The sequence below is a fragment of the Streptopelia decaocto genome (assembly GCF_964273445.1).
Source record: "Streptopelia decaocto genome assembly, chromosome: 2".
NCBI classification, from domain to species: domain Eukaryota; kingdom Metazoa; phylum Chordata; class Aves; order Columbiformes; family Columbidae; genus Streptopelia; species Streptopelia decaocto.
The window spans coordinates 95,403,219-95,416,014 of NC_138655.1; the positions used below are offsets into that span (position 1 = coordinate 95,403,219).

At 37.8% G+C, this 12,796-nt stretch overlaps 1 protein-coding gene across 7 annotated transcripts in view; it reads right to left on the bottom strand.

The window, feature by feature from the left end:
- KIF13A (kinesin family member 13A) overlaps positions 1-12,796 on the bottom strand; it is a 116,296-nt gene that overhangs the window by 69,282 nt on the left and 34,218 nt on the right. For all 7 annotated transcript variants that reach the window (XM_082046049.1, XM_082046051.1, XM_082046050.1 and 4 more), the window contains one exon: positions 2,495-2,507. In XM_082046049.1, coding sequence (XP_081902175.1) covers positions 2,495-2,507 — 13 coding nt within the window. The remainder of the gene's footprint in view (positions 1-2,494; positions 2,508-12,796) is intronic.

Genomic DNA, 12,796 nt, shown 5'->3' on the forward strand with positions numbered 1-12,796 from the left:
AAAATACTGTCCATAAAGCTACAAAATATTTTAAATGCATAGCTAACACTTAATAGCAATTTCCATCTGCCCAACAGATGGCCAATTAATGATTTCTTTTATTATTTTTTTTTTTTTAACAGAAAAAAGTTCTGCTGGACAGGTATAGACATTGGTCACATGAATCTGAATGAAGCCATCAGTCTGACACGTAGGGTGACTTACAGGGCTGCCTGGTTGCTAAGAAGACGAGCAAGGGAGAACTGAGAAAGGGAAGTGCTCATTCACCAGGCAGCTGGTCCTACATCCCTACTACAGCCACTGATGGACATTAGTGGTAAAGGAGATACATTAGGAAATGGCAAACAAAGTTGACACCAGTAAGCTGAATGCAAATGGAAGCCATTACAGAACTGGAAAAAAAAAAAAAAAAAAGTTGGTCACTGTTTGACAAACACAAGACCTACCCCAGCCCTGAAGAAGCATGGTCAGAAAAACTGAAGGTGGCCTAAGGCACAGCTCACATAGCTCAGAACGGCCGTTTTATCTTTGTCACAAAATTACACTAAAAAACCAAGATTAGTAATATACTTGCATGTAACGTTTGTAGAAATCGCAAAACACCCTAATATTCCAACCACAGCTTCTGAGCTACCAAGTTGAACTGGGATCACAATTCATCCACAGCTGATGATAAAATAGGTCATTAAAGAAACTTCCAATATTTATGATTTTCATTAAAAAAAAACCCTAATTTGAAGATGATCAACTATGTGCAGTACCCTAAAAACTGTATGAATCAAGAAACATCCAAATCTCACATCACATCTCTACAAATTCACAAAGCCTATTTCCACAGAAGGCAAGATCCTCCTCCTGTCTCAAAACTGATAAACATTTCACACAACATTGTAAGTTCCAGTGTTATAGCTCAAAGATATTAATGACCATCCAACTATACCTAAGAATAATGTGGCATATATGCACAAGTGTGCAGCTGTTATGTTTTTGTCAAAGAAATACAAGGCCATAATTAAGCTTTTACATAATGTTAAGAATAAGATCATCTGCCTATAATGGAATATGAATGATGTACTACAGAAAATGGAGGCTCTTGAAAAACAGTTTTTGTGAAATTATAATACAACAACAGAAAGAAAGAGGCTATTTTGCTTTTTAAAAGTCCATTAAGAATCATCAAACTCTTAAATATGTTAACTGGGACAGATGAAGAACTTTATTAAATGCTTTCAAAAATATTGAGAAACTAAAAGCTAAGTCTATAATTTTAAGAAACGCAATCATTCAGTGGTGGTGGTGAAAATAAATTCATACAGCATACCATTTTAAACTGTAGTATCAGTGTTATTAATTTTGACCTGCTGTGATCTTAAACTACATATTTTTGTTTCATTTTTTCAAATATAGTTATTTCAGTTCATGTTAAAATAGGTCGGTCCATTCTTCCCTGCCTATTGTGAATAATATAAGTCACTTACTGAGAAGTTTTCTTCTGGCACTTAAAATACTAACCAAAACAATACTATTTTATATATATATATATATATATGCATGCACACATAACAGCTGTGTGAACCATGAAGTCCATAGGTATCCATATAAGCTAGACATATAGATCAATATTCATCCCAATTTCTATTTCCAGAAGGCCTACAGAATCCTCTGCTACACCTGCAGAAACCACATCAGACTTGCATACACTGTTTCTTGAAGATCTACAAATCAAATAGCATAATATAAAATAAAAGCTAATTCAGATCTAATTACAGCTCTCTGCTGTAGAAAGTATCATCCAACAGAAATAGAAAGGACAAAATTATAACTGAATTGCTGAAATGAAATACCAATGCAGTGTTTTGCATGTGCTGGCAAGACACAGTTCACACAATCCTTTTCCCTTATCATTGCTACCAGCCCTGTACCGATACTGTATTTGTCATCCCAGTAGGGCTCCTTCTCTATCCCAACAGGTACACAACACCTGTTCTCCCTCCCTTCCCCTGCATTACAAAGAACATAAACCATTTTTTCTAGGTTAATTCCAGTGCAGTTTGGCCACTTTTACACAAATTATTAATTCATGAATATCATCAGTTACAAACAAGAACAGTTTGTTTCTTACTAGATGTATTTCGCCAACTTTTAAAAACAGTATTTTAGCTTTTAAGCAGAATTATCTGCAATGAAATGCTTTTACACACAACAGTTATTATTTACTGTTTCAAATGTTTTTATGAATGCATTAAAATCATGGCTTGTCCTGGTCACAGCTTTAACAAGTCATGGACCTTGTCTGCATATCAGTTGAATTAAAATGTATTCTTCTAGAATTCTGAAGTCTTTAACTTTGATGTATGAGGAATAGATTTTTTTAAAATGTATTTTCCTTTACCGAAGTTGTATTGATCACATTACTACAGCAACATGCCCAACACTTTAGAACAGCTCAATGTTTTCAAGTAGGTACATATGCAAGAAGAGACAAAATACTCACCTTAGGTGGTTTTCTAGATGATCAGCAAAAAAAATCAGCAATGATGATGAGAAGCATGAGTACACCATTCATATAAATGGAAGGGAGCAAAGAAAAAGAAAAGAAATAATGTCAGTGTACATTATTACTATAATCTGAACTTTTTTGTAACCCACAATGTATTTAAGAATAATCAGAAAACATTTCTATGATACACCACAGATTTTTAACCAGTAATTATTTAATTACTAATACAGCCTCACAGTAAACATAAGGAATCTGACATTTTCCATTATAGGTATTAAAAAAAAAAAAAAAAAAAATCTAACAGCACTGAGTTCCAGAAGGAAGAAAAGCACCTGGTTTGTTGTGGAAGTCAAAACACAAGCCACCTTTTGTGGCAAACAAACCAAACCTGCAAACTGGCAGGCCAAGGGTAAAGCCCCACTAACCTCAGCAGTGCTACATATGCAAGACCAAGGTAAGAATCCAACAAATGTTTCTTGTAGAGATTATAGAAGACTGAAGAAAAATAAACCTATGTTTTCCCTAGCCACAGAAAGCCTACACAGAGTACTGGAAGCCAATGCATGAAAACCATTACCCCTCACACCAATTCTGCTGTCAGAAATAAAAGAGAGATGACAAACCCCCAAACTAAAGACACCAGCTCAGAGTACTTCGGCTTGTCCTTAAATGCTTTTATGTTCATGCTGGCAGCCATATGGCTACATCACAAATTAAATTAGTTTGGAGTTTTTTGAAGGGGTGAGATTGATGCCCTGTCTCACTGTGCAGCCCTGTGCTCGCTAATGCCAGTGCAAGAGAGGAGGTAAAATATGGAGCACATTAGACTAACTTAGGCCATTCATGAAAACTACAACCTTAGGCATATGTTTACATTATGTATTGAAATAAGCCCAAAGTGATACACAGAGCGAACTTCCACTTGCTCTTCACATCAAGAAAAAAGAGCATATAAATGTGGATTAAGGGAAAAAAAGCACAACCAGAAAGGTCTAAAGACAAAACAGCACAAGCAGGGAACTTAGTAAGGTTTATAAGACACAGATATGGATGAAAGGTCTCCAGCAACAGACGCACTACACAAAATTCGAAGATATCAAGAGACTATAGTCTCAGTGCAGAAACTCATGGAACTGAGCCACGCTTTCATCCACTAGACTACATATAGCAACTCTACAAAGTGGAGGGGGTGAAAAAACAAACCACTTTGACCAGTTTTCTTAGAAAACCACAATACAACGGCTCAGCAAAAAAAGCTGAAGAGATGCAAATCCACAAACACATCTTACGCAATCTTTTCTGCCTACTCTCAGCTTGTACCTTAGATGACATGTCTGTGTAAACCGTAAGTTCCATAGTTGGTACATGGTACTGGTATAATGCGAACACACTTTGTCTTTGAGCCAAACCACTCTTTGCAGCTTTACCCTTTCATTAACAGTGGCCACACAGGTTCAGTTCTTTGCTAGCTCATGTCCAGGTGGCTCAGAACTTGTGCAAGATGCATTGTTATCTAAATGAAAAAATGTATTTAACTGTACCTTGAATATTTTTCACTTCAGTCAATTTTCAGATATGATTAAAGTCCAACATTATCAGCTTGTCTAGCCAAAGTCCCAGACCAGCTCTAAACTTCCAGTTGCTACTTGGAAGAGAAGTTCCTATTGAAGGAAGTCATCCAAGGTTTTTTGGAAAGCTTTTGAATACAATCATATCTTGAAAAATCACTCCAGAATACATCAGCTTCCCTAGGGAATTCCTGAGAGACTGCTGTACAGGTTCAGCAGAAACCCTGAAGAGTTTAATTGAAATAAAAAACAACAGAAAGTTTATCAACTGTTTGGGGGGTTGTTTTGTTTTTGTTTTCTCTGAGATCATTCTCATAAGCCCCTATTGGAAAAGGTACAGAAAGAACATCACTGAAATAAATACATTGCTTGACATATTTCTTAAGATATTTACTTAAGCAATGTAAGCCACCACCTTTTAGGAAGTTTCCTCTTATTTCCCTCTGATGGTCATTTTAAGAAAAGCATAATAGTGACTTATTAAACCACTGCTGGACAGCAGAACTTTCGACGTGGAAGCAAGATGTTCATCACTCATCTCCTGGATTTCAAAACACAAGAAGATAAAGCTCCCTACTGTATGTCACATCCTACTGCTCCAAACTCTTCAGCTATTAAGACCAAACTAGCAATGCCACAAGTCACCTGCGAGCATCTGCAGCAGCAATATGATCAAGCGTCTCTGGAACAAGTCAGCTATATTGGCTCACAGGAGAGAATTTAAGTTATTTGGAAATTCCAGCCAAACATCCCACTGCAACCATTATCCTGGCAGTGATTCAGATGGAGACACTCAAATATTTTCTTCAATCAAAGGACACATACTAATAAAGAACTGTTTACCAGAAGTGACATCTGTAGCAACTTAGAAGATTTCTATAAAGCCTGCATTAGTCTCAATCTATTTTTCACAGTTTTTTGTTTTGCTTTGTGAATTTTCATTTCCCAGATTTTTTACTTCCATATCAGATCACCCATGGCGTCAATGGCAACAAGCAACTATACCTTTTGAAGGACAAGATCTCCTCTAATGTGGACAGCTGGTACACTTCAGAAAATTATCACTGAGTTACCTAACCCTGTAATGCATCTGGACAACAGCAGATTTTGGTCTAACATGATGAACAGCATCTTCCATCTGCACACCCAGATGGAAGATGAATTTTCTCATATGCCTAGAACTCAAAACCAAAGCAAATACTGCCAAGAGCCTGAAAAATATTCTCACAGAGGAATTTCCTCTCTTCAGAGGAAAAGTATGAATTTCAGTGACCATAAAGCCCACTGAGCTACTGAACTTCCTCCTGCCTTTCTCCTTAAGCCATCACGACATTAGTAAAATATCAGTAGAATAATTTTCTAACTTTATTGAGCAGTATGCCTGCTGAGGGTATCTACTCAGGCTTTATCTTTCACAGCAGTAGTAAGCCTCTCCTGTCCTGCTTCGGTAACACACATCAAGATCACAGAGTGTGTAGCTACCTCAAATTTTTATCCAGATGGAGAAAACCAATTTCTAGAAAGCTTTGTACTAATGCAACTTTTTTTTTCCTCCTGTCTCTTGCTAAAACTAAACTCAAAACTTCTGACATATGCTGAGAAGTGATTCACAAAATGTCAGTTCTCATGCTCTATGCCAGCACATGAATGATAAGCCTTCCTGACTGCATCCACGTTTTCTCTCTGCCATCAGCCCACTGCCTGGGACAGCACACCATGAGAGGAGTACACTCTGCTAGTAGTTTAACAGCAAAGGTTGTTTCTTCTTTAACCACCTATGCCAGAGGTGTCAAACTCATTTTCATCAGGGGCCACATCAACCTCGTGGTTGCCTTCAAAGGGTCGGATGTAACTTTAGGACTGTATAAATGTAGAAGTTGTTACATTTATACAGTCCTGAAATTACATTTGGCCCTTTGAAGGCAACTGTGAGGCTGATGTGGCCCTCCATGAAAATTAGTTTGATGCCCCTGACCTAAACTATTTCAGAGGGGTCTCACTTTGTCATATAAAAGGTAGATATTTTGACTAGAAAACTAGGCCCGTGCAATAGGAAGCAACAGAAGACACTCTTGCACTATGAGCATCCAGAAGTACATGATACTGTCATCTTAATCATTTTCAGAACTACATCCGTTTTTCGTCCCTTAGAGAGTGTTGTCAGCACTCTGAACCAAACGTCACTTCTACCAGAAGGAAAAACATCAAAAAACTTGAAGGAATTGTTTTTTTCTCCCCATTCCATATGATGAGGTTTTGTCACCCCATCCAGCCCCAGTCAAGAACGTCACCTTCAGCAGGAACAAGATATGTTTGAAAATGAGAATATAGGTGTAAAACCAGATACTTCACATTGAAAGAGACAGAGGAACAAGGCGACTTTGAAAAACAGGTCTTAGATTCTTCGGAACAACATCCACACAGCCCAATTAATCTACAATTCAGCTGCGCTAAGAAGCAAAGTACATCACAATTGTACCATAATGATTTCACATTTTGGAAAGTATTCAGTGGATTCTTTTCCTTTCTCACAACCAGTCAATGAAGACAAAGCAATCATAACCAGTTATGTTAAGTAACCACACATAGTATCTGTAGCAGATGATAAACGAACCACGTGGCTCTGCAGCTTGCTCTTCAAAGCTGACTACACCAGAAACCATCATCTAAGACACTGAGTCTGAAATACCTTTTTATTCTCATCACACATGCAACCACAGCAAATTCACGGTACCTACTGTTTTCCCAAATATATAATTAAGTGTTTGCATGTAGTGTCTACACAATCACTGATGTATTCAGGATCACTCATCAAAAGAATTATTACAAGCAACAATCAATATACCAGAAAAGGGAGAGAAGTCTTCAGATTTCTATATGATAAGTTGAAAAAACAGTCTTCCTTCTTTCCTCTGTAAGCATAAAGTTGAACAAGTTGAAAAGATCATCCTGATAGATTATTTTTTTTTTTTTTACATTCCACTAGACAGGAAGTGCTGGCATACAAAGAGCCCAACAGTATTTTTTGAGTTTTTTTTGTTTGTTGTTGTTTTTTTTTTTTTAACAGGCTGCTTTACAACTCAGGTTGAGAATATCACAAGCAGTGTGCATTTGCCTCACTCAAGGGCAGAGCGCAAGAGAACAAACCAGTGGTAGGACCATCATAACAAGTGCGCCTTGCTTTACTGGATGGAAGTAACTGCATTGCTTGTTTATCTACATATATAAGGGTTTCAGACTGACTGCAGCAGAGAGAGCAGACATTCAGCATTCGTAACTGCAAACAACGTAAATTATGTAGAAGCAAAGAGATGATGTTTCTCCTACCTTTCATAGTAAGATCACACGCTCTAGGACCTTTCCTTGTCTCACAGTTTATTGCTGCAGGCTGTCACCTGCAGGCTTGACACCAAGCATCTTAAAAAGCACATCTATATATTATTAATGGACACTGTGCTACTTAAGAAAAGCATCTATCTAGAAAAAGATCACAGTCTGCCACAGTAACAGTTTCAGATAATCGTGTACTGCAAACTACTAGCAGCACACCACTTTCTCTACAACGAACACATAAAAAGGACATTTATTTTCCCCTTCTTTTTCTAAATGCAGAGGTGGATTAAAGGAAATGGCAGGGACAATGCCCTCAAAGGGAATAGTGTCCCACCTTTGTGCTTGGCTGAGTTACCTCGTGTAGCCCTGACTGATGAAGCTGGCACCACCATTCAATACTAGGATTCCTGGAAGAGTTACTTGACATACTGCATGAGCACACACACATACACAAATATGAGTTATTTTATATTCCTGCATAAGGTGGGCAGCACATGCCCTGCTTCTGTTTAATCCTACTCAGCAAAAGTCTTGGTCTATAAACAAAATAATGCTTTGAAGACCAGCAAAAGAAAAACATTTTAGCAAGTAAAGCAATTTGAGCAAGTGCCTGCATAGGGTATTAGCTAATTATAATCAGAAACACTGAGAGATGCATATAGTAAAAACAGGTTGCTCTCCCAGGCTTTATGGAAACACTGTATCAAGAAGCTGCGCTACTACTGCAAACCTACCACACACCGGACACTGAGATCAAAATGACAAATACTGCAGTGCAAGTTAAACAAAATAGGCATTACAGTATCAGAGTGACATCCATGACACAAAAGAAACCTAGAAAATGCCTAGATATTCCACAATAATAGGGTTCCACTCCAAGAACTTAAACCTCATTCACTACAGCAGTGATGAACTACCAAAAGACCAAAAAAAAAAAGAAAAAAAAGGCACCACAGGTTATGAAACCAACACAAACTCAAAGTAAGTGAAAGTCATTATATTCTGACATGTACAAGATGGAAAACAGAAAATGACACCACCAGTCCCTATCTTACCTTCAAACCTGAGTTCTGACTACTTTTACTGCCCAAGGCATTATTATTCCAGTGCCAGTTATTTGTTGATGTGAAGTTCAAACAGTTCTAATCTTTACACAGGAGCCTTGGTGTTCATGTAAAAACAACTACTACTGACAGCCTGAAAAAGGGCTGATACTAGTCCTACATGCAGCAGCACGCCACTTTGAAAACAGCAATCAGCTTAGGAGAAGAGTCACCGCCCATACACAGAAAGCTTAATCACTTTGCTAGAAAGTTCACTAATATAGATACACATATGTCTACCCTCCCACATAAAACAAGCTTTAAAAAAAAAAAAAAAAATCTCATTTCAGATAATTTGCTCAGTGTTACTGAAAAGGCAAAAACTGACTAAAATTTTTGTTTGGCTCTGCAATAAAAGAGTTCTAAGTCAATCCTGACTGCTGAGCCCCCATCCAGAACCTACCATCTATTTTCCACAAGTCTTTAACCATACTCATTCAAAACTTATCCAAGACTCTAGTTATTGCAATGAAAACTTGCTACACCTAGTAGAAGTACAACATAACCACAATCATAACTATAGTAGTAGTTATGCTACCATGTAGTCCTGACCCTTTTAAAATGGATTATTTTTCCCTCCTTTTTATTAAAACTGAATATTAGAGAATCTGAATAAAGAGATTTTTACTAACTAATCAGGATGAGGAAAACAGGGAAGGGAAAAAGAAATCAGTCCCAGAACCCAAGATTTATTAGCTCCCAAGACTAGTCTTGAATGATTTTTAACCTGAATCCAACGAAACTGATGTAAGGGCAAACATACTATAGTCCTGGAAAGTAGGTGGAAACACATTCTAGAAATGTTAATAAAATTACTGTGGCATTTATTAGCCACCCATTATTATTATATTATTCTGTTGCACTTATTACTAGTGCTCTCGAGGAGAAAAATACCCCAAGCATTAACTGGCATTTTCACTCTGTGCACAAACTGTTAAGACTCTCACACCCAACCAGTCACTTGGGCTATTAACTACCTCATAGGCCTCCAATGTCCGTGGGAAATGTTCCCTTTCAACGCTACTGCTCCATTGAAACTCCTTCAGAAATGCTGCCTCTAAGAACCATCAAAACACTAGGCTGCACCGAAGGCCTACCCCTTGTGCAGGTAGTGCTCAAAGCTACCTGAAAAATATACTGCTATTTTATCACTACATACAGTATTTATTGCAAGACAGATGACCTTCAAAGGCACATGTAGGAAATTTGATAAGCAACACAGCATTTCATAAATTAAATTTGAATTTGTTAGTTTGCCAGTTCAAAACTCAAGCATTACAATTTGCTACAAAAATATAAGTGGCAATTAGCAGCTTTGTTGCTTCAGACCAATACAGAAGATATCTAGTCAGTGGAAAGACTATCTACTGGAAAGAACTAAACCCTAAGTGTTAACTGTGTAACTGGATTTGAACCTTGGTTGTAACACCTTACTTTCCTCAGCAAATGGAAAACAGGAAAATATCACTCTTTTCACTGGGAGGTAAACATACTCTTTCTTATTCAATCAGAGGAAGGATATATTTGAGAAGTTTCTGAAGATACGTGTGTAGCAGCCCTGACCATGTGTTCAAGCTGGACAACAGACAAGAACCCACAAGTCTCACTGCCACAAGTCTCCCTTACCACAACAGGAAAAAAATGTCATTCAAATTTAATCTATTTTATGTTACTAATGAGATTTCAAGACAGATGTTAATCGGCCTTGACACTTCTTCCTTTCACACAGCTATGCAAATGTATGTTAACTTCTTCATACTATAGTTACATTTAAGGAATGCTATCTGAGACTCAGCAAAATTCACAAATTACTATTTTTGTTTCATCCTAGCACGTGTTTTTAGTGACATGAATATTAAACGAACTTATCAGAAAGAAAATACTGTTTATTAATTTGTATGCAAAATTAAAACTTTCCTCGGGTTTGATGACAATACACATCAGCATAGCAATTTCCATCATTTCACTAAAAACATTTTGCAGCAGAAAGTCTACCTCAGCTGGCTGCAACAGCAGCTTCTTTTGGTGACTTTGAGATTACATTATTTGCTTTAACAGACAGCATTAACACCCATTTGCCAGAAAGTGGACACTATGCAGAGAAAGATGATGATGATTCACAGGATAAAAAAGGTTTATTGTGTGGAACAATATACCAAGAATGTAAACTCAAATCAACTCTACATAAATAGACAAAGTGAATACGGTCTCCTGAGTTGCTGCAGAACCTGTTGGTCCTAAACGTACTGAGGAGACTTTATTCTTGTACAGCGCTCATACAAGTGAGACCTCTAGAGATCTTTTCACTGATCTCTACAAAGCTTAGGCAGTTAGCTCTAGTAGTCTAGCATGCCATGAAATGAGCCATAAAAATTACCCAAAGGCTAGAAAAATTCTTCACAGTATGTGTTCCAAGTTTATCAGTTGACAAAACAAGAACAACTGCCAAGGCAGCAGACAATCTTCACAAAGAGAAGACATGAAGCACTAAGTTACTGACCCTGGCAGGGAAAGGCACAACAACCTGAACTCATTTCTAGGATCTGAGAATTGATAATTTCCAGCAGAGAACAGTGGCAACTGCAACGGCACTTGCAGATTTTCCATTTGAGGGCTTCAGACAGAGGTTAGATGCTGTTCTGGTAGACACCAGAGGGATAATCAAGTTATTGGGCTGAATACCTTGACAGAGAAGACATCCTATACAACAGGGGAGGTGAGACCAAAGTTTACCAGGCTCCTCTTCCCCAGTGAGCTGTGAGTTTGTGACAATTTGTATAAATGTTAGGTTACTCTGAGCCAAAAACATTTCCTTTTTTACAGCAAAGCTTGCATGCAAGACTTCTCTAGCAGACATTATATTATGTATGTAATAAGGTGCACCTGGTAGTAACAACAACCATCTCTTCAGTACCTGCCATATGGTAAGACATAAATGAGAGGAGTGGCAAACACTGTAGACTTCTATGCAACCACTACAACTAGCACTGTGAAAAAATGAACAACATCCCTAAATTTTCCTGGACTGAAAAATGAAGCACACACCACTTATGTACAAAGTAGGAAATATTTAGACCTGGAGAAACAGTAACAGTCTAACATCTTTGCAGGGCTAAAAAAAAAAAAGGATCATTTTATGACTGGAACACATGACCTTAATAGATCACAGATAAAAAAACTCAAATGATATTTGAATCCAGCATTAAGTAAATCCTTTTTCTAGGTCTAATTGAATCCTAAATGGTACAATTCATGTTCTTAAGGAAACCTTGCTTTATACGCTGGAGAATAACAGGATCAGGAAACAAAACAAAACAAGTTAAAAACTAGGGACTGGAGCATCTCTCCTATGAGGAGAGACTGAGTGAACTCTGTTCAGCCTGGAGAAGGTTCATGGGAGATCTTATCAATGTTTATAAATGCCTGAAGGGAAGGTGCAAAGAGGAGGGAGCCAGGCTCCTTTCAGTGGTGCCCACTGACAGGACCAGAGGCAACGGGTACAAACTGAGAGACAGGAGGTTCCCGCTGAACATCAGGAAACACTTTTTCACTGTAAGGGTGACTGAGCACTGGGCATAGGTTGCTCAGAGAGGTTGTGGACTCTCCCTCCTTGGAGATATTCAAAAGCCATCGGAACATGGCCCTGGACAACCTGTTCTAGGTGGCCCAGCTTGAGCAGCAGCGTTGGATGAGGTGACCTCCAGATGTCCTTGCCAATGTCAACCCTTCTGTGAAAAATGCTAAAATCAATTTTTTTTAAAGATATTGTGGCATAGCATAGTAGCGTGAACATTATTAAATGAGTAAATGAGATTACCTGTGAGATTTGTGATTCAGGAATTTGTAACCATTACTATCATCCCACACTTGTGTCAATTTAATAAAGTCAATGAAAAACATCCTTAGGTGATGTGTTCCCCACACCAACCCATATATATCAGTTTCACAGAAATAAATTTTCAACATGAAATATAAAATTTGTGGCAATCCAGCAATCTTCAGTGGGGTTTAGCACCTGTTTTTTATGCCTGACATTTCTTCACATCCCCAAAAAGATACAGTGAGTCTGCTGTGAAGAATGTTATTCATTGTGCCCATCAAGTGACCTTATCAGGCAAGGACATTCAGATTTCACCAGTTAATTTTCAGTGAACAAGCCGGGATGGTATTACATTAACACCAGAGTAGCAATTTTTAGTTTGCTCTGGCAGTTAAAGGGGGTTCACAAGCAATCACGTCATGAAGTCTTTTGAAACGGAGTCTGAACAACTCAAAGACAGTTATGTTATTCT